A 23,029-nucleotide genomic window follows, 5' to 3' on the forward strand; every position below is an offset into this window, starting at 1 on the left:
CTATCACGCGTCACCCTGAGCCGGCCTTTCGTGATGATGTCCGGCCGGGGGAGACAGGCCCTCACTAACTCGCCGCTTCTGGTGTCACCTCAGTAACACAGACGCACAGACACCTTTCACTGCCAGAAACTGTGGCGACTCCCATAAAAGCCGTACCTGGGAAGGGACTGGACAAGCCAAACACATCCCTCCTGAAACCCTAATCCACACCTCCTATTGGAAAAACAGGGCATGCCAGACAGATAAAACGGAAACCCTCATTGAAACATGACTGGTGTAAAAAGAAACACCAACAAAAATAACATTCTCATAAAGTGAATTAGAAAAAAAATCCCAATAGGGACCAGATCCGTTTTAAAAAAAGAAAAAAGCTTGACTAGTACCTACTTTTCACCTCCCTCCCATTTTCCCTAAGCTGTATTCAAACTCACAGCCCCTGGCAGTCAGAGGACCGAGCCCTTACTGACCAGGCCACCAGCACACAGTCAGAGGGGGTTAAAGAAAAGAGCAGAGCCTTACCTACTAAGAAAACTAGGAAAACGGAGGACAGTGGCTGAAAGGAAAAGCCAGACCAGCCTGAGGTGCATGCACTGGGAAAAAGCAAAAGAAATGCATTGCCTCCCGAACTGAGCAAAATGCAAAGACAGAAGGAATGCACGTTCCCAGAGCAGTCCTATGATCCTCTCTAAAAAGTGCAAAGAAAACATTTTCAACCTTTTTTTCTCTCTTCACATTCTTTTTGGCATTACCCTTGGTTCTGCTCTTCCCTTCTGCTGTCTTCCCTACCCCTCTCTCAGACATTGAGCCTTCCCTTTTCTCTTTTACTCCTTTAACTTTCTGTCCACTCGCAGGGAAGTGTCACCCCTTTCTGTCCCTCACCAGCACTCCAGTCCTCAGTCTCTCTCTTTTCACCCATCTAATCAACTTTCCATCTCCATCTCCCACTCTCACCCCCTGCCCAGCCCTCCCATTTCCCCTCGTTTGAACCACAGAGCTCTTTATCTGCGGAGCCCAGCGTGGTGCAGGACGACGGAGGCGCTGGTGTTTAAGTTGCAGCTCGACAGGCTCACAGGCGCTCGATTAAGCTGAAGAGGGCAAGGCCTGAAACGGCCTTGCTCACGGAGCCCCGCGTGGTTCCGACTTCAGCCGTGCGGTCGTAACAGCGGATGTTTGAAGCCCGCGGGGCTCCCTAGATGCAGTGTTTCACGGTTCGCTCGAGGGATGTTTCACCGTGGGGGGAGCCGCTGGTGTTTAAGTTGCAGCTCGACAGGCTCACAGGCGCTCGATTAAGCTGAAGAGGGCGGGGCCTGAAACGGCCCGCTAGTGACGGATGCAGGTGCCGTGACTGCCGACAGTCTCGGGGCACGCTCGGGACCCATACAGCCAGCGGCGGTGGGAACAGAGTTGAAAAGTGAGGTGAAAGACACAGGGGGAGGCAGAAGTCGTCGCTGGGTTGCCTATGGCAATTTCTAGGAACTTCTAACCAAAGTGGACGAATCTCAAATGGGTGGACCCTTGTTATCTTTATCTGCCCTGCCTTGGTTTACTGTGTTACTTTCTTACCTCCGGCCTGGAGCTACCAGTAAAAAGGTGTGGGCTAAATATAAATATAAATAAAATAATAAATTAGCCCCCCGGTCTCCCGGAAGGGCCTGGGATTAGGATGCTTGTGTCTCACGTGCCACCTCACATACCGGAGGCTATGCTGAGGTGGCCGCAGGCTAGGCCCCAGCACTCACCTCAGCCGGAGAGCCGAATTCTGACCCGGAAGGCTCCCCACCCTGCCCCCGAGTTAGCCAGATAATGTTTTAGCCAGAGAAAAAGTCATCGGGCTAAGTCGGGCCGCTCAGGGGATGGGATTTTCAAAGTCTGCAATTTTCCTGGCTAATACCAAATTTAGCCGGACAAATGGAGCCGAATATCGGCCTTTTGAAAAAAATCCCAAAAAGGTTTTTTCCATGTTTATTGTTGTTGGAGAGAGAGGTAATTTGCCTTTGCAACCCCTGAGTGGGAACTGAACCCTGGCTTCCCTCGTTCAGGGCCCATTGCTCTGACCACTAGGCTACGACTCCACTCCAGAACCTGCTGGCGGCGGCTTGAATGATGACCTTCTGCCTGGGCGGCGGTGTTCCGCGGCGTCATCGCGCTCCGGAACGCTGAAGCTTCTCATGAGGCCAGAAGGCACACTTTGCTCTGCATCTCACAGGAGGGAAATCTCTTCTTCTCCCTTTTCTGTTTCATCTTCAAATTTCGGCTGCCTCCCTTGCCCGATATCATCCACCGAGGCAAGGCCCGAAATGTCCCCGGTCACCCGCTATCACGCGTCACCCTGAGCCGGCCTTTCGTGATGATGTCCGGCCGGGGGAGACAGGCCCTCACTAACTCGCCACTTCTGGTGTCACCTCAGTAACACAGACGCACAGACACCTTTCACTGCCAGAAACTGTGGCGACTCCCATAAAAGCCGTACCTGGGAAGGGACTGGACAAGCCAAACACATCCCTCCTGAAACCCTAATCCACACCTCCTATTGGAAAAACAGGGCATGCCAGACAGATAAAACGGAAACCCTCATTGAAACATGACTGGTGTAAAAAGAAACACCAACAAAAATAACATTCTCATAAAGTGAATTAGAAAAAAAATCCCAATAGGGACCAGATCCGTTTTAAAAAAAAGAAAAAAGCTTGACTAGTACCTACTTTTCACCTCCCTCCCATTTCCCCTAAGCTGGATTCAAACTCACAGCCCCTGGCAGTCAGAGGACCGAGCCCTTACTGACCAGGCCACCAGCACACAGTCAGAGGGGTTAAAGAAAAGAGCAGAGCCTTACCTACTAAGAAAACTAGGAAAACGGAGGACAGTGGCTGAAAGGAAAAGCCAGACCAGCCTGAGGTGCATGCACTGGGAAAAAGCAAAAGAAATGCATTGCCTCCCGAACTGAGCAAAATGCAAAGACAGAAGGAATGCACGTTCCCAGAGCAGTCCTATGATCCTCTCTAAAAAGTGCAAAGAAAACATTTTCAACCTTTTTTTCTCTCTTCACATTCTTTTTGGCATTACCCTTGGTTCTGCTCTTCCCTTCTGCTGTCTTCCCTACCCCTCTCTCAGACATTGAGCCTTCCCTTTTCTCTTTTACTCCTTTAACTTTCTGTCCACTCGCAGGGAAGTGTCACCCCTTTCTGTCCCTCACCAGCACTCCAGTCCTCAGTCTCTCTCTTTTCACCCATCTAATCAACTTTCCATCTCCATCTCCCACTCTCACCCCCTGCCCAGCCCTCCCATTTCCCCTCGTTTGAACCACAGAGCTCTTTATCTGCGGAGCCCAGCGTGGTGCAGGACGACGGAGGCGCTGGTGTTTAAGTTGCAGCTCGACAGGCTCACAGGCGCTCGATTAAGCTGAAGAGGGCAAGGCCTGAAACGGCCTTGCTCACGGAGCCCCGCGTGGTTCCGACTTCAGCCGTGCGGTCGTAACAGCGGATGTTTGAAGCCCGCGGGGCTCCCTAGATGCAGTGTTTCACGGTTCGCTCGAGGGATGTTTCACCGTGGGGGGAGCCGCTGGTGTTTAAGTTGCAGCTCGACAGGCTCACAGGCGCTCGATTAAGCTGAAGAGGGCGGGGCCTGAAACGGCCCGCTAGTGACGGATGCAGGTGCCGTGACTGCCACAGTCTTGGGGCACGCTCGGGACCCATACAGCCAGTGGCGGTGGGAACAGAGTTGAAAAGTGAGGTGAAAGACACAGGGGGAGGCAGAAGTCGTCGCTGGGTTGCCTATGGCAATTTCTAGGAACTTCTAACCAAAGTGGACGAATCTCAAATGGGTGGACCCTTGTGATCTTTATCTGCCCTGCCTTGGTTTACTGTGTTACTTTCTTACCTCCGGCCTGGAGCTACCAGTAAAAAGGTGTGGGCTAAATATAAATATAAATAAAATAATAAATTAGACCACCACCCCCCGGTCTCCCGGAAGGGCCTGGGATTAGGATGCTTGTGTCTCACGTGCCACCTCACATACCGGAGGCTATGCTGAGGTGGCCGCAGGCTAGGCCCCAGCACTCACCTCAGCCGGAGAGCCGAATTCTGACCCGGAAGGCTCCCCACCCTGCCCCCGAGTTAGCCAGATAATGTTTTAGCCAGAGAAAAAGTCATCGGGCTAAGTCGGGCCGCTCAGGGGATGGGATTTTCAAAGTCTGCAATTTTCCTGGCTAATACCAAATTTAGCCGGACAAATGGAGCCGAATATCGGCCAATTGAAAAAAATCCCAAAAAGGTTTTTTCCATGTTTATTGTTGTTGGAGAGAGAGGTAATTTGCCTTTGCAACCCCTGAGTGGGAACTGAACCCTGGCTTTCCCTGGTTCAGGGCCCATTGCTCTGACCACTAGGCTACGACTCCACTCCAGAACCTGCTGGCGGCGGCTTGAATGATGACCTTCTGCCTGGGCGGCGGTGTTCCGCGGCGTCATCGCGCTCCGGAACGCTGAAGCTTCTCATGAGGCCAGAAGGCACACTTTGCTCTGCATCTCACAGGAGGGAAATCTCTTCTTCTCCCTTTTCTGTTTCATCTTCAAATTTCGGCTGCCTCCCTTGCCCGATATCATCCACCGAGGCAAGGCCCGAAATGTCCCCGGTCACCCGCTATCACGCGTCACCCTGAGCCGGCCTTTCGTGATGATGTCCGGCCGGGGGAGACAGGCCCTCACTAACTCGCCACTTCTGGTGTCACCTCAGTAACACAGACGCACAGACACCTTTCACTGCCAGAAACTGTGGCGACTCCCATAAAAGCCGTACCTGGGAAGGGACTGGACAAGCCAAACACATCCCTCCTGAAACCCTAATCCACACCTCCTATTGGAAAAACAGGGCATGCCAGACAGATAAAACGGAAACCCTCATTGAAACATGACTGGTGTAAAAAGAAACACCAACAAAAATAACATTCTCATAAAGTGAATTAGAAAAAAAATCCCAATAGGGACCAGATCCGTTTTAAAAAAAAGAAAAAAGCTTGACTAGTACCTACTTTTCACCTCCCTCCCATTTCCCCTAAGCTGGATTCAAACTCACAGCCCCTGGCAGTCAGAGGACCGAGCCCTTACTGACCAGGCCACCAGCACACAGTCAGAGGGGTTAAAGAAAAGAGCAGAGCCTTACCTACTAAGAAAACTAGGAAAACGGAGGACAGTGGCTGAAAGGAAAAGCCAGACCAGCCTGAGGTGCATGCACTGGGAAAAAGCAAAAGAAATGCATTGCCTCCCGAACTGAGCAAAATGCAAAGACAGAAGGAATGCACGTTCCCAGAGCAGTCCTATGATCCTCTCTAAAAACTGCAAAGAAAACATTTTCAACCTTTTTTTCTCTCTTCACATTCTTTTTGGCATTACCCTTGGTTCTGCTCTTCCCTTCTGCTGTCTTCCCTACCCCTCTCTCAGACATTGAGCCTTCCCTTTTCTCTTTTACTCCTTTAACTTTCTGTCCACTCGCAGGGAAGTGTCACCCCTTTCTGTCCCTCACCAGCACTCCAGTCCTCAGTCTCTCTCTTTTCACCCATCTAATCAACTTTCCATCTCCATCTCCCACTCTCACCCCCTGCCCAGCCCTCCCATTTCCCCTCGTTTGAACCACAGAGCTCTTTATCTGCGGAGCCCAGCGTGGTGCAGGACGACGGAGGCGCTGGTGTTTAAGTTGCAGCTCGACAGGCTCACAGGCGCTCGATTAAGCTGAAGAGGGCAAGGCCTGAAACGGCCTTGCTCACGGAGCCCCGCGTGGTTCCGACTTCAGCCGTGCGGTCGTAACAGCGGATGTTTGAAGCCCGCGGGGCTCCCTAGATGCAGTGTTTCACGGTTCGCTCGAGGGATGTTTCACCGTGGGGGGAGCCGCTGGTGTTTAAGTTGCAGCTCGACAGGCTCACAGGCGCTCGATTAAGCTGAAGAGGGCGAGGCCTGAAACGGCCCGCTAGTGACGGATGCAGGTGCCGTGACTGCCACAGTCTTGGGGCACGCTCGGGACCCATACAGCCAGCGGCGGTGGGAACAGAGTTGAAAAGTGAGGTGAAAGACACAGGGGGAGGCAGAAGTCGTCGCTGGGTTGCCTATGGCAATTTCTAGGAACTTCTAACCAAAGTGGACGAATCTCAAATGGGTGGACCCTTGTTATCTTTATCTGCCCTGCCTTGGTTTACTGTGTTACTTTCTTACCTCCGGCCTGGAGCTACCAGTAAAAAGGTGTGGGCTAAATATAAATATAAATAAAATAATAAATTAGACCCCCCCCCGGAAGGGCCTGGGATTAGGATGCTTGTGTCTCACGTGCCACCTCACATACCGGAGGCTATGCTGAGGTGGCCGCAGGCTAGGCCCCAGCACTCACCTCAGCCGGAGAGCCGAATTCTGACCCGGAAGGCTCCCCACCCTGCCCCCGAGTTAGCCAGATAATGTTTTAGCCAGAGAAAAAGTCATCGGGCTAAGTCGGGCCGCTCAGGGGATGGGATTTTCAAAGTCTGCAATTTTCCTGGCTAATACCAAATTTAGCCGGACAAATGGAGCCGAATATCGGCCTTTTGAAAAAAATCCCAAAAAGGTTTTTTCCATGTTTATTGTTGTTGGAGAGAGAGGTAATTTGCCTTTGCAATCCCTGAGTGGGAACTGAACCCTGCCTTTCCTGGTTCAGGGCCCATTGCTCTGACCACTAGGCTACGACTCCACTCCAGAACCTGCTGGCGGCGGCTTGAATGATGACCTTCTGCCTGGGCGGCGGTGTTCCGCGGCGTCATCGCGCTCCGGAACGCTGAAGCTTCTCATGAGGCCAGAAGGCACACTTTGCTCTGCATCTCACAGGAGGGAAATCTCTTCTTCTCCCTTTTCTGTTTCATCTTCAAATTTCGGCTGCCTCCCTTGCCCGATATCATCCACCGAGGCAAGGCCCGAAATGTCCCCGGTCACCCGCTATCACGCGTCACCCTGAGCCGGCCTTTCGTGATGATGTCCGGCCGGGGGAGAATGGCCCTCACTAACTCGCCACTTCTGGTGTCACCTCAGTAACACAGACGCACAGACACCTTTCACTGCCAGAAACTGTGGCGACTCCCATAAAAGCCGTACCTGGGAAGGGACTGGACAAGCCAAACACATCCCTCCTGAAACCCTAATCCACACCTCCTATCGGAAAAACAGGGCATGCCAGACAGATAAAACGGAAACCCTCATTGAAACATGACTGGTGTAAAAAGAAACACCAACAAAAATAACATTCTCAAAAAGGGAATTAGAAAAAAAATCCCAATAGGGACCAGATCCGTTTTAAAAAGAAAAAAGCTTGACTAGTACACCTACTTTTCACCTCCCTCCCATTTTCCCTAAGCTGGATTCAAACTCACAGCCCCTTGCAGTCAGAGGACCGAGCCCTTACTGACCAGGCCACCAGCACACAGTCAGAGGGGTTAAAGAAAAGAGCAGAGCCTTACCTACTAAGAAAACTAGGAAAACGAGGACAGTGGCTGAAAGGAAAAGCCAGACCAGCCTGAGGTGCATGCACTGGGAAAAAGCAAAAGAAATGCATTGCCTCCCGAACTGAGCAAAATGCAAAGACAGAAGGAATGCACGTTCCCAGAGCAGTCCTATGATCCTCTCTAAAAACTGCAAAGAAAACATTTTCAACCTTTTTTTCTCTCTTCACATTCTTTTTGGCATTACCCTTGGTTCTGCTCTTCCCTTCTGCTGTCTTCCCTACCCCTCTCTCAGACATTGAGCCTTCCCTTTTCTCTTTTACTCCTTTAACTTTCTGTCCACTCGCAGGGAAGTGTCACCCCTTTCTGACCCTCACCAGCACTCCGGTCCTCAGTCTCTCTCTTTTCACCCATCTAATCAACTTTCCATCTCCATCTCCCACTCTCACCCCCTGCCCAGCCCTCCCATTTCCCCTCGTTTGAACCACAGAGCTCTTTATCTACGGAGCCCCGCGTGCTTCCGACTTCTGCCGTGCGGTCGTAACGGCGGATGTTTGAAGCCCGCGGGGCTCCCTAGATGCAGTGTTTCACGGTTCGCTCGAGGGATGTTCCACCGTGGGGGGAGCCGCTGGTGTTTAATTTGCAGCTCGACAGGCTCACAGGCGCTCACTTAAGCTGAAGAGGGCGAGGCCTGAAACGGCCCGCTAGTGACGGATGCAGGTGCCGTGACTGCGACAGTCTCGGGGCACGCTCGGGACCCATACAGCCAGCGGCGGTGGGAACAGAGTTGAAAAGTGAGGTGAAAGACACAGGGGGAGGCAGAAGTCGTCGCTGGGTTGCCTATGGCAATTTCTAGGAACTTCTAACCAAAGTGGACGAATCTCAAATGGGTGGACCCTTGTGATCTTTATCTGCCCTGCCTTGGTTTACTGTGTTACTTTCTTACCTCCGGCCTGGAGCTACCAGTAAAAAGGTGTGGGCTAAATATAAATATAAATAAAATAATAAATTAGACCACCTCCCGCCCGGTCTCCCGGAAGGGCCTGGGATTAGGATGCTTGTGTCTCACGTGCCACCTCACATACCGGAGGCTATGCTGAGGTGGCCGCAGGCTAGGCCCCAGCACTCACCTCAGCCGGAGAGCCGAATTCTGACCCGGAAGGCTCCCCGCCCTGCCCCCGAGTTAGCCAGATAATGTTTTAGCCAGAGAAAAAGTCATCGGGCTAAGTCGGGCCGCTCAGGGGATGGGATTTTCAAAGTCTGCAATTTTCCTGGCTAATACCAAATTTAGCCGGACAAATGGAGCCGAATATCGGCCTTTTGAAAAAAATCCCAAAAAGGTTTTTTCCATGTTTATTGTTGTTGGAGAGAGAGGTAATTTGCCTTTGCAATGCCTGAGTGGGAACTGAACCCTGCCTTTCCTGGTTCAGGGCCCATTGCTCTGACCACTAGGCTACGACTCCACTCTAGAACCTGCAGGCGGCGGCTTGAATGATGACCTTCTGCCTGGGCGGCGGTGTTCCGCGGCGTCATCGCGCTCCGGAACGCTGAAGCTTCTCATGAGGCCAGAAGGCACACTTTGCTCTGCATCTCACAGGAGGGAAATCTCTTCTTCTCCCTTTTCTGTTTCATCTTCAAATTTCGGCTGCCTCCCTTGCCCGATATCATCCACCGAGGCAAGGCCCGAAATGTCCCCGGTCACCCGCTATCACGCGTCACCCTGAGCCGGCCTTTCGTGATGATGTCCGGCCGGGGGAGACAGGCCCTCACTAACTCGCCACTTCTGGTGTCACCTCAGTAACACAGACGCACAGACACCTTTCACTGCCAGAAACTGTGGCGACTCCCATAAAAGCCGTACCTGGGAAGGGACTGGACAAGCCAAACACATCCCTCCTGAAACCCTAATCCACACCTCCTATTGGAAAAACAGGGCATGCCAGACAGATAAAACGGAAACCCTCATTGAAACATGACTGGTGTAAAAAGAAACACCAACAAAAATAACATTCTCATAAAGTGAATTAGAAAAAAAATCCCAATAGGGACCAGATCCGTTTTAAAAAAAAAAAAAGCTTGACTAGTACCTACTTTTCACCTCCCTCCCATTTCCCCTAAGCTGGATTCAAACTCACAGCCCCTGGCAGTCAGAGGACCGAGCCCTTACTGACCAGGCCACCAGCACACAGTCAGAGGGGTTAAAGAAAAGAGCAGAGCCTTACCTACTAAGAAAACTAGGAAAACGGAGGACAGTGGCTGAAAGGAAAAGCCAGACCAGCCTGAGGTGCATGCACTGGGAAAAAGCAAAAGAAATGCATTGCCTCCCGAACGAGCAAAATGCAAAGACAGAAGGAATGCACGTTCCCAGAGCAGTCCTATGATCCTCTCTAAAAAGTGCAAAGAAAACATTTTCAACCTTTTTTTCTCTCTTCACATTCTTTTTGGCATTACCCTTGGTTCTGCTCTTCCCTTCTGCTGTCTTCCCTACCCCTCTCTCAGACATTGAGCCTTCCCTTTTCTCTTTTACTCCTTTAACTTTCTGTCCACTCGCAGGGAAGTGTCACCCCTTTCTGTCCCTCACCAGCACTCCAGTCCTCAGTCTCTCTCTTTTCACCCATCTAATCAACTTTCCATCTCCATCTCCCACTCTCACCCCCTGCCCAGCCCTCCCATTTCCCCTCTGTCAGTAGGGTTGGGGGGGTTGGGTTGAACGGGTTATTTTCCTTTTTCCTTTTCATGTATCCTTCTGGGACTTTTTGTTTATAAAAATATGTCCAGACAGAAGTATACTTCTTTGGTATTGGCTGGCCGGGATTTGGATTACGCTCCGTGTTATGCCAAACAGTAGAGTATTATGCATAGTGTATATGATGCTGTATTATAAGTTATTTCTTTACACTGTGGAATTGGCAATGTTTTTGGTCTTTTGTACGTTCTGTCAATAAAAAATGTTTAAATATAAAAAAATAGCAGCGGACAGGTCAAGGAGGAAAGGATTGTTTCTAGACATGAAACAGGTCACTGGAGACTTTTTTTTTGCAAGAGATGATTCTGTGGAATGTAGATGGCGAACACCGGACTGGAGTGACTCAAGGTAAAAAAGTCATGACAAGGGGAGAGGAACAGCACTTTTGAGCAATTTGGATGAGCAAGGGAGGAGGGAGCTGGGACGATAGGCTGGGCAGAGCCCAGTGAGGGCTTTTTTTCACGAGTGCGTGATTGCAGCCTGTTCGTGGGAGCTCTAAGTTTTATGCAATCTTTCTTCAGAAGACTTTCGTGGTGCCTGCCAATCAGCTTATTACCATTCCCGCATTGCGCCTTTTTTTTTTTTTGTGGAGGGGGAGGGGGAGGAATACACTGTGCGGAAGGGGAGGTATACTGTGCAGTCAGTTTGCAAAGATACTCAGCGAGACTAGGAAAGAGCATTTTGTTCTGTTTAATAATACCCCAGCCCTCAGATCACCAGTGCTCTCTCAGGTGCTCCAGAATATCTTCCTTCAGACTGAAGCTTTCCCCACACTCCTTGCACAGAAAGGGACAGGCTCCGGGGTGGATTCTCAGGTGCTCTGCAAGGCTCTCCTTCCGAATAAAGCTTCTCCCACATTCCCTGCATCGAAAAGGCCTCTCTTCTTTATGGGTCTTTTGGTGTATGAGAAGGTTCGCCTTCTTAATAAAGCTTTTCCCACATTCCGTGCAAAGAAATGGCTTCTCCCCTGTGTGGATTTTCTGATGACTTATGAGGTTTTTCTTATAAAAGAAATTCTTCTCACACTGGGTACAGGCAAAGGGCCTCTCACGGGGCAGTGTCTGTAAATGGATTTTCTGGTGCGTCAGAAGATTTCTCTTCCAGTCAAAGATTTTTCCACACTGAGTGCATGAATAAGGTCCCTCTCCAGAGTGGATTCTCTGGTGCTCGACAAAATTCCTCTTCTGAATGAAGCTTTTTCCGCATTCAGCGCATGTGAAGGGTCTCTCTCCAGCGTGAACTCTCAGGTGTTGGGTAAGTTCTTTCTGACTGAAGCTTTTCCCACATTCAGTGCAGGGAAATGGCCTCTCTTCTGTGTGGCTTCTCTTAGTCATTACCAGGTCTGGTTTGTGAAGGAAGTATTTCCCATCGCCCCCATGGAGAACTGGTCTGTCATGGTTAGTGTGAATTCTCTGGTGTACTGGGACAGGATCCTTCTGACTGACATTCTTACCACAGTCTGCACATGTATGTCGTTTCTCTCCTCCATGAACTCCATCCTGTGACTTTAGAGTTCCCTGATCCTTGTAGCAGTTTCCACATTCATTGCATACAGACTGCTGTAGTGTTGTCTGGTTTCTCTGATGCTGCATACTGTGGGAATCATTAGTAGTTTGCACACTCTCAGTGCAGTTTCCTGCTGGGTTTCTCAGCTTCTCCTCCAGTTTATATTGAGTCCAACAGTATTTCTCCCATTCACAACATGGGCAGATGTCGCCTCCATCTCTCTCTGGTACAGGTTTAATCACTCCCTCAGGATGTGCCTCCTCGTGTCTTTTCTCACACTCATTGATCTCTGGATAAGAAAATAAAGGACAGACATTACCTGATGTGAGGGAGACTCACAGTGAGAATGGTCAGGCTTTTCCCCACATGGATATATCTCAGAGCAGTCATTCTCAAGGACCACAAACAATGAATATCCATCAAAGGTATTTGTATACACAACATCTAAGAACAAGTCTAATTTTCATAGCTTGCTTACTCTGAATACCAGATCTGTCTGCATCCACTGAGGAAGCACTGCCTCCAAGGAAACAGAAGAGTTATAGCAGCTCCTTCCCTCCTATTTATAATATTTCAATAGTGACCAAATCCTTCACCATGATGTTAAACATCAGCTTCAATTTCATTCAGTATTGACCCAATGCTTCTGCATGGCATTAAAGACAACCTACTTATTTATTTTCTTTTGGTACTGACCCAGCGTCCCAGCATGGTGTTAGGAGCACTCTTCCCTCTGAGCCAGCACTGACCCAGTGTCCCAGCATGGTGTTAGGGGCACTCTTCCCTCTGAGCCAGCACTGACCCAGTGTCCCAGCATGGTGTTAGGGGCACTCTTCCCTCTGAGCCAGTACTGACCCAGTGTCCCAGCATGGTGTTAGGGGCACTCTTCCCTCTGATCCAGCACTGACCCAGTGTCCCAGCATGGTGTTAGGGGCACTCTTCCCTCTGATCCAGCACTGACCCAGTGTCCCAGCATGGTGTTAGGGGCACTCTTCCCTCTGATCCAGCACTGACCCAGTGTCCCAGCATGGTGTTAGGGGCACTCTTCCCTCTGATCCAGCACTGACCCAGTGTCCCAGCATGGTGTTAGGAGCACTCTTCCCTCTGATCCAGCACTGACCCAGTGTCCCAGCATGGTGTTAGGAGCACTCTTCCCTCTGATACAGCACTGACCCAGTGTCCCAGCATGGTGTTAGGGGCACTCTTCCCTCTGATCCAGCACTGACCCAGTGTCCCAGCACGGTGTTAGGGGCACTCTTCCCTCTGAGCCAGCACTGACCCAGTGTCCCAGCATGGTGTTAGGGGCACTCTTCCCTCTGATCCAGCACTGACCCAGTGTCCCAGCATGGTGTTAGGGGCACTCTTCCCTCTGATCCAGTACTGACCCAGTGTCCCAGCATGGTGTTAGGAGCACTCTTCCCTCTGACCCAGCACTGACCCAGTATCCCAGCATGGTGTTAGGGGCACTCTTCCCTCTGACCCAGCACTGACCCAGTATCCCAGCATGGTGTTAGGAGCACTCTTCCCTCTGAGCCAGTACTGACCCAGTGTCCCAGCATGGTGTTAGGGGCACTCTTCCCTCTGATCCAGTACTGACCCAGTGTCCCAGCATGGGGTTAGGAGCACTCTTCCCTCTGATCCAGCACTGACCCAGTGTCCCAGCATGGTGTTAGGAGCACTCTTCCCTCTGATCCAGCACTGACCCAGTGTCCCAGCATGGTGTTAGGAGCACTCTTCCCTCTGAGCCAGGACTGAATCAGTGTCCCAGCATGGGGTTAGGGGCACTCTTCCCTCTGATCCAGCACTGACCCAGTGTCCCAGCATGGTGTTAGGGGCACTCTTCCCTCTGATCCAGTACTGACCCAGTGTCCCAGCATGGTGTTAGGGGCACTCTTCCCTCTGATCCAGCACTGACCCAGTGTCCCAGCATGGTGTTAGGAGCACTCTTCCCTCTGAGCCAGCACTGACCCAGTGTCCCAGCATGGTGTTAGGGGCACTCTTCCCTCTGAGCCAGTACTGACCCAGTGTCCCAGCATGGTGTTAGGGGCACTCTTCCCTCTGATCCAGCACTGACCCAGTGTCCCAGCATGGTGTTAGGGGCACTCTTCCCTCTGATCCAGCACTGACCCAGTGTCCCAGCATGGTGTTAGGGGCACTCTTCCCTCTGATCCAGCACTGACCCAGTGTCCCAGCATGGTGTTAGGGGCACTCTTCCCTCTGATCCAGCACTGACCCAGTGTCCCAGCATGGTGTTAGGAGCACTCTTCCCTCTGATACAGCACTGACCCAGTGTCCCAGCATGGTGTTAGGGGCACTCTTCCCTCTGATCCAGCACTGACCCAGTGTCCCAGCATGGTGTTAGGGGCACTCTTCCCTCTGAGCCAGCACTGACCCAGTGTCCCAGCATGGTGTTAGGGGCACTCTTCCCTCTGAGCCAGCACTGACCCAGTGTCCCAGCATGGTGTTAGGGGCACTCTTCCCTCTGATCCAGCACTGACCCAGTGTCCCAGCATGGTGTTAGGGGCACTCTTCCCTCTGATCCAGTACTGACCCAGTGTCCCAGCATGGTGTTAGGAGCACTCTTCCCTCTGACCCAGCACTGACCCAGTATCCCAGCATGGTGTTAGGGGCACTCTTCCCTCTGACCCAGCACTGACCCAGTGTCCCAGCATGGTGTTAGGAGCACTCTTCCCTCTGACCCAGCACTGACCCAGTATCCCAGCATGGTGTTAGGAGCACTCTTCCCTCTGACCCAGCACTGATCCAGTGTCCCAACATGGTGTTAGGGACACTCTTCCCTCTGACCCAGCACTGACCCAGTGTCCCAGCATGGTGTTAGGAGCACTCTTCCCTCTGATCCAGCACTGACCCAGTGTCCCAGCATGGTGTTAGGAGCACTCTTCCATCTGATCCAGCACTGACCCAGTGTCCCAGCATGGTGTTAGGGGCACTCTTCCCTCTGATCCAGTACTGACCCAGTGTCCCAGCATGGGGTTAGGAGCACTCTTCCCTCTGAGCCAGTACTGACCCAGTGTCCCAGCATGGTGTTAGGGGCACTCTTCCCTCTGATCCAGTACTGACCCAGTGTCCCAGCATGGGGTTAGGAGCACTCTTCCCTCTGATCCAGCACTGACCCAGTGTCCCAGCATGGTGTTAGGAGCACTCTTCCCTCTGATCCAGCACTGACCCAGTGTCCCAGCATGGTGTTAGGAGCACTCTTCCCTCTGAGCCAGGACTGAATCAGTGTCCCAGCATGGGGTTAGGGGCACTCTTCCCTCTGATCCAGCACTGACCCAGTGTCCCAGCATGGTGTTAGGGGCACTCTTCCCTCTGATCCAGTACTGACCCAGTGTCCCAGCATGGTGTTAGGGGCACTCTTCCCTCTGATCCAGCACTGACCCAGTGTCCCAGCATGGTGTTAGGAGCACTCTTCCCTCTGATCCAGCACTGACCCAGTGTCCCAGCATGGTGTTAGGGGCACTCTTCCCTCTGATCCAGTACTGACCCAGTGTCCCAGCATGGGGTTAGGAGCACTCTTCCCTCTGAGCCAGTACTGACCCAGTGTCCCAGCATGGTGTTAGGGGCACTCTTCCCTCTGATCCAGTACTGACCCAGTGTCCCAGCATGGGGTTAGGAGCACTCTTCCCTCTGATCCAGCACTGACCCAGTGTCCCAGCATGGTGTTAGGAGCACTCTTCCCTCTGATCCAGCACTGACCCAGTGTCCCAGCATGGTGTTAGGAGCACTCTTCCCTCTGATCCAGCACTGACCCAGTGTCCCAGCATGGTGTTAGGGGCACTCTTCCCTCTGAGCCAGGACTGAATCAGTGTCCCAGCATGGGGTTAGGAGCACTCTTCCCTCTGATCCAGCACTGACCCAGTGTCCCAGCATGGGGTTAGGGGCACTCTTCCCTCTGATCCAGCACTGACCCAGTGTCCCAGCATGGTGTTAGGGGCACTCTTCCCTCTGATCCAGCACTGACCCAGTGTCCCAGCATGGTGTTAGGGGCACTCTTCCCTCTGATCCAGCACTGACCCAGTGTCCCAGCATGGTGTTAGGGACACTCTTCCCTCTGATCCAGCACTGACCCAGTGTCCCAGCATGGTGTTAGGGACACTCTTCCCTCTGATCCAGCACTGACCCAGTGTCCCAGCATGGTGTTAGGGACACTCTTCCCTCTGATCCAGTACTGACCCAGTGTCCCAGCATGGTGTTAGGGGCACTCTTCCCTCTGATCCAGCACTGACCCAGTGTCCCAGCATGGTGTTAGGGACACTCTTCCCTCTGATCCAGCACTGATCCAGTGTCCCAGCATGGTGTTAGGGGCACTCTTCCCTCTGACCCAGCACTGACCCAGTGTCCCAGCATGGTGTTAGGGGCACTCTTCCCTCTGATCCAGCACTGACCCAGTGTCCCAGCATGGTGTTAGGGGCACTCTTCCCTCTGATCCAGCACTGACCCAGTGTCCCAGCATGGTGTTAGGGGCACTCTTCCCTCTGATCCAGCACTGACCCAGTGTCCCAGCATGGTGTTAGGGGCACTCTTCCCTCTGATCCAGCACTGACCCAGTGTCCCAGCATGGTGTTAGGGGCACTCTTCCCTCTGATCCAGCACTGACCCAGTGTCCCAGCATGGTGTTAGGGGCACCATCTAACGCTCCTCCTTTGTACTCTACCATCTTGGGAAGAAAAGCATACAAGATCCCCACTCAGTTCCCTCCTGCATCCACTGTTCCCATGCCCAACCCCAAAGCTCTGTAATAATCTTAACAGGTGGCAATAATAGTGCAGCTGTTGCCCAAACATCTGGCCTCCTAGATCCTCTGCATAGCCTGCCAGGCAGACCCAGCTATGTGAGTGCCTGCAACTCTGCTAGGACTTGTAGTTATTACAGAGCCTGCAGCCTGCCAGGCAGACCCGGCTGCTAATTTAATTTTGTCATCACAGCCAGGTCTAAATAGCTGCCATTACTAGTGACTCTTCAGGGTCCCCTGCGCTGCCTTCCAGACAAACTCAGTCACGTGGGTTACCTGTTCCCAACTGCTCCTTCCACTCTTCCTCTCAGCAGTTTTACCCCGGTCCCTCTTATTCCTGCACTCACCTGAGCAGCTGCTTGTCCCAGTTTCTCCTTCTTCTGATCCCGGCTCATCCCTGATGTATGGCTCTTCCCCTCGTTCAATGTGGGATATAATCACAGGGGTGATGGTCGGAGAGCCTGATCCTAGGGTAAGAGCACTGCATTAGGTTTCTCACAGTCACTCAGTGCTTAGCACACAATATTACTGGTTACTTTCTGGAGGAGACATATTGGGGAGATGCTGTGTATTGTAAGAAGAAGGCAGAAAACACAAAAAGTATTCTCCCTGGAGCTCAATGCAACAATCTACAATAAAAGCAGCTACATAAGAATGACTATAGTTTGAAACCACTAAGGTAATGTTATACCGAAGGTAACAAAATGTCAATCAAAATATCACAAAAAGGTGCCACCATTATATGTAAGAATATTGAAATTTTTATTTATTCATTATCCACATTATCCACACTGTATAAATCAAATACTTTATATCATCAATTCTAAAACATAAAAATTACACAGGTATAAGCGTTATCTGGTATATACATAACATACCAAACACCCCACTAAAATTTACCTAATCCCAACTAGGACCCTAGTTTCGACGACCATATTCATGTCTTCTTCTTCAGGGGAGAAGTCAAACCCTTAAAAACACACTTTACCTGAAAAGTTCAAATCTACCACCATACAATGCTTATTATTCCAATTCACATTAAATAACATATTCTTCTGTAACACGACCATTAATACAGATTCGGATCTGAATGTTCTTTAGCTGCCAACATTCCAATGTATGATATTAATCACTTGCAATCTGGTTTTTGATTATCTACTTCTCGCCCTCCGGTTCTATTGTTCTCTTATGTTGTACACTATCACACAGATCTTCAATCTCACCGCTATTTTCTCTTCATATCACGAAGGAAGAAACTCCTTTATTCTAACCTTCTCGGATTTCTGATCTCACTACTGTAAATGCTTCTCATCACTAAAGCAAGAATTCCTCCGTTATGATGTGCCTTGATTTTCACAATATATCCAGCATCTCGTTAGCTTCAAAAAATTTTTATTGCAGATCAATTTGCTTTTTGGCAAGTAATCAATAAACTGTTCATCATAGATTACCTCCAACCCAAAATGCATTCTTGCTCTCATAACCACCGCATGGGAGTATGTTGTGTACGCTCTTGTTTGCCCCGTCCCAAATTATATATTGTTAGGACTACTCGCAAAATTAGGATTAGACTCAATAAACACAAATTGAAACTACACATAGAAACTGTGGCCGCACCAATATTTTCACATTGCCTACAGCATAAGCATATGTTTTCTCAATTACGTTGGACGATTGTGGAACAAATTGTATTGTCATTACGAGGAGGGAATCGCATTGCTACATTAAATCGGCGAGAAGCCTACTGGATATTTACATTGCGGACTCAGGCACCGGAAGGTTTAAATGAAGAATTAGATTGGGGTTCGTTGATTTGAAAAAACATATTGACGTAATACATACGTGTTTCTGGATTGGTTGGTTTTGAGAGACACTCGCTACTGAACTAGGTTGGCAGGAGGACTGCTTAAGGACACTCTACCTCGAAGGACTATCTCCAACCCTTAAGGACGAACTGGCTGCTCGTGAAATCTCTCTCTCTCTCTCTGGAGGAATTGATCTCCTTGGTCGGTAGAATTGACTACTGTCTCCGACAACGTCATCAAGAGGTAAGGGCTCTCCGAGCTCCTACTCCACAACCAAGTACAGTGAGTCCATTGAAAGCCTTGCCAGCCCCTCAGCTGCCTGAGGAGCCCATGCAAATCAATAGTGGTCATCTGACCCCAGAAGAACATCTCCGACGCAGAAAGGCAGGTCTGTTTATATTGCGATGGTTCCAGACACCTTCTTCAAACCTGCCCCGTGCGTCCGGGAAACTCCAAAGCCTGAGCCTGGCGGGGGTCCCGAGCTTGGGTGCTACTGTTTCTGGCCCTCAACTATTACTCCCTATCTCCCTCCTAGGGGAGACACGATCCTTTGCTACCACCGCCCTTATAGACACTGGGGCGAGTGGCAACTTCATCATGGAAAATATCGTAAAAATCCTTCAGATACAAACCCAAATACTAGCCATACCTGTCCATATTGCCTCGATTCAGGGGAACACCTCTCTGGTTGTATTACCCATCGTACCATGACTATTCGCCTCACCGTTGGAACTCTTCATAACGAAGAGATCTCCCTTCTGGTCCTAAGTCGGTCCACGCATCCGGTAGTCATTGGACTCCCCTGGTTCCAGTTACATGCACCCTACTTTGACTGGCAATCCTTACAACTAACCCAGTGGGGCTCTCAATGTAAGAATCGCTGCTTACGCCAAGTGTCCCCCTCCGTGACCGTGCTCAACACCACAACCCTTCCAGGACTACCTGTCTACTACTCAGACTTCAAGGATGTCATCTCCAAGACTAACGCTGACATCTTGCCGCCACTTCAAGAATTTAACTGTCCCATAGACTTACTACCTGGAACCATGCCTCCTAAGGACAGAACTTATCCTGTCATTTCCTGAAACACAAGCCATGTCTGAATATATCAAGGAGAACTTAGATAAAGGGTTCATCAGACCCTCTAATTCCCCAGCAGGAGCTGGGTTCTTCTTCGTAAAGAAGAAGGACGGGAGCTAAAGACCCTGCATAGACTACAGAGGCTTGAATGCAGTGACTCATAAGGATCACTACACACTACCACTTATCAGCAAATTATTTGATCGTCTGCAGGGCACACAAATATTTACAAAATTGTATCGCCAAGGGGTGTACAACCTTGTACGGATTCAACCGGAAGACCGCCTTCAACACAAGAGACAGCCATTACGAGTACGTAGTGATGCCCTTCGGACTTTGCAATGCCCCTGCAGTCTTTCAACGGTTAATGAACGAGATCTTCCGGGACCTTTTATACACATTTGTCATAGTATATCTGATGATATACTAATATTCTCCAAAGACTTAAAGTCTTATCGTTCCCATGTTCAAACAGTCCTCCAACATCTCAGAGACCAACATCTCTATGCGAAATTAGAGAAATGCATATTTGAACAACCCAGTCTCCCAGTTTTAGGATATATCATTTCCAACCATGGCTTCACCATGGACCCCGACAAACTCCAGGGTATTTGAGATTGGCCTCAACCAGCAGGCCTCCGCGCTCTTCAAAGATTCTTTGGGTTCAAAAATTACTATCGAAACTTCATTGCTAATTACTCCATGCTGGCCGCTCCACTCACCGTCATGACTAGGAAGCGATTTGACCTTCGAGTGTGGAGCCCCAAGGCCCAATCAGCATTTATTTATTTATTTAAAATCTTTTCTATACCGTCATTAAGTTATTTACCATCACAACGGTTTACAAAAAGGCACATATAGTAACATTAAATATTTAAACTAAGTAAAACGTTATAGAAGTGCCAACAATGATCCGGTTACAAAGTGCATTCTATTATAAAATTATTTGATGAATTTCGTTTGTCTTGTCCTTTTAATACATGTATCAATGTTAATTTACATGTAAGTCTCTCTTGCAATTCATATTCTATACCAGACTGTGTCTACGACATCCTAACCGCCCCTTCACCGAAGTCGATGCATCTGCCATCGGAGCAGGGGCGGTCTTGAGCCAATACATCACCAATACATAAGACAGGGCTCAGTCCCTTGATACTCGCCTTGGCAATCGGGTTGACACCGTTGGTGCTCTAGTTTGCCTCAAGTGTTCCAGTGTCTCCTGTTCCAGCATCTCTTCGTTCCCTGTATCTCCATGTGTTCCTGTAGCCTTCTCAGATAGTACCTCTTCGGACTGACCTCTGCCTGCCTGACCATTCTTCTGTCTGCCGCCTGGAACTGACCTCTGCTTGCCTGACCATTCTCCCATCTGCAGTCTGGAACTGACCCTAGTATTGACCCTTGCTTTGGCTGACTATTCCTGGACTGATACTCTGGCTCTGACCCTTCGCTTCACGCGGACACTCTTTTCTGGCCTACTGTGACTACCAGACCAACCTGCTTGGAAACTCACCACGGCTTCCACTTGACTAGACACGCAGGCGCTGCCTGTCTCGCCCAGAGAACCTCCCTGGACTGCTACCTCCCTGAGGTCTCCGGAGCTTCCAGTTCGGGTTTAGTCCATTCATCCTGCAGCCACGTACACCCCTCTGCTATCTCTCCGGGAGACCACTAGAGGCCCACCTAAGTCCAGGTGGTCCGGGTACCCAAGAGCTCAACCTACAGAAACCCCGGACTGTTATTGGTGAAGCTCCAGTTAGCCTCTGTCTCCTTGTGTGCTCCACCTACTGGTGGAAGTCGCTCTCTGGATCCGACCAGAGGGCCGTACCAATCCTGCACCAGGCAAAGGGTTCACCTCTAGCGCAACAGATCCCTCCCATCAGGGATCCAAAGGAGAGACTGAGTCTGTGAGAAATCTAAGGAATTTGAAGAGCTGCTAACCGTGAATAAAAGAATTACAATGATCATTGAGGACATCCATCTGGAGTCTTCACCTTCTGGGGAAAGAAAGATTTGGATTCTCTGTGCAGACATTTTGTTTTTTTTCAATTTGCCAGCTCAGAAGGTGTCTCCCTCAAATCCAGGGGATACTCTGTCCACATGGGCATTCCGGTTATCCAAACCCTGGAGGCTAGAAGTTCTTGGACCCTGTTATAAGTTATTTGTGCACAGATAAGAGAAAATGAACTGGAAAGAGAGCAAGAAAGTCTGTGGTGCTGAAGTCATATTTATTTTGCCATTATTCATCAGTGTTTGAGAGTAAAGATTTTATTTTGGACACTAACCCACTGAGTCCAATATATTTATTGGGGGCATACAGCATACACAGCAAAGACACAGGGACAATCCGAAGGAGGTAGGTCACCCTCAGCACAGGGCCCTGAAAGTAAATTTTTCCCCCCATAAAAGGACCCACACCTTGGGGGAAAGAGTTGCGGAAAAGAGCTAGCCAGGGTCCCCGAGTCAAAGAGTTTACAAATTCTTTTATGGCCCCACCCATACAGCACAGGAACATCTGGATGGGGTTACATTAAAAAAAAATAAAATATCACTTCTTACCCAGTGAGCAGATCATCTGATAATTCTCCTTCATCACATCCATGTAAAGTTCTTTTTCCCATTCTTTTAAATCCTCCCACTCTTCCTGGGAGAAATAGATAGCAATGTCCTCAAAAGTTACCAGGATCTGAAATACAAACCAGAAACATAATCAGCACCTTCTGCATCAGATGGCCTCCCATCACTCTGGCTCAACAGGGCAAGGGAAGAACTTTATTAAAGTATATAATTCATAGTCACATAAGAAAGTGTCAGTTATAGTAACTGGAAACCAGTTACAGAAAATCTCACTTTGCAGGACGCCTGCCTTGACTCTTCACATTCAGGAGGATCCCAATGTGCCTTTTTTGGGCCCCAGGTGTGCTCGGAGTCCTATTGCTGACTCTGCAATATCCCAAATTAGAAAACTGCAGTAATGCACGAAGTGGGAGGCAATCTCCTACCTGAGCAGAAGCTCCTGCGGGCATTTTCCCCTCTGCTTTTTGCTGCTTTCAGGATTAGAAATTAATTGGGGGAAGAGGTGAGTATTTGCCTTTTGCAGTGCAGCTCGGGTGGCAGGAGGAGGGAGAGTGAAGAGTAGAAGCAGAGATTTGGGGCTGGTTTTTATCTGTTAATCTGTACACGAAAGGTTAAAAGAAAAAGGGAAAAAAAAACAACAAAACTTTATCTCTCCGTCTGTCTCCAGACCAGTACAGCGTCTCTTCTTATTCGGCACAGATTGATGACATCGCGCGGGGGGCGGGCGGGGACAGTTTTACACGGTGGGCACAGAGTGATGACATCATACAGGGAGCTGGCAGGTAGATAAGCCGAGGGGTTTTCAGAGGCTGTCACCGCTGCCAATAAAGTTGTTTTTTAATTTTAATTTTTTTTTAATTATACTGCACACTGCTCCCTCTTTAAAATCCCACTGCGTGGCTACTCTGGCATGCATCAGACTGGGAATAGTGGGAAAGTAGGGGAAAATCCGCGGGTGACTGGGCATGAAGGCTCAGATCCCAGTACTGCTGGTTCAGACTGAGCTGGACGAAGAGGAAAGGGAGGATCCATCAGGGAAAGAAATGTATAGCAAAGTGGAGCAAGTTATACCGGCATGTAAATTAATGTAAAGGGGCGGTATAAGAGAATATATAATGGAA

The 23,029-nt window shown here is 50.0% G+C and overlaps 1 protein-coding gene across 1 annotated transcript; it reads right to left on the minus strand.

Annotated features, from left to right (window-relative positions):
* Positions 1-10,778: 10,778 nt before the first annotated feature.
* Positions 10,779-22,638, minus strand: LOC115083809 (gastrula zinc finger protein XlCGF57.1-like). The gene is made up of 4 exons (XM_029587832.1): positions 22,334-22,638; positions 21,891-22,017; positions 16,797-16,916; positions 10,779-11,985 (listed from the first exon to the last, which is right to left on the minus strand). Exons 1-4 carry the CDS (start codon positions 22,355-22,357, stop codon positions 10,904-10,906), a joined length of 1,353 nt encoding a protein of 450 aa, XP_029443692.1. The 5' UTR covers positions 22,358-22,638; the 3' UTR covers positions 10,779-10,903.
* Positions 22,639-23,029: the final 391 nt, after the last annotated feature.

The sequence above is a fragment of the Rhinatrema bivittatum genome, chromosome 2, assembly GCF_901001135.1.
Source record: "Rhinatrema bivittatum chromosome 2, aRhiBiv1.1, whole genome shotgun sequence".
Taxonomy (NCBI): Eukaryota; Metazoa; Chordata; class Amphibia; order Gymnophiona; family Rhinatrematidae; genus Rhinatrema; species Rhinatrema bivittatum.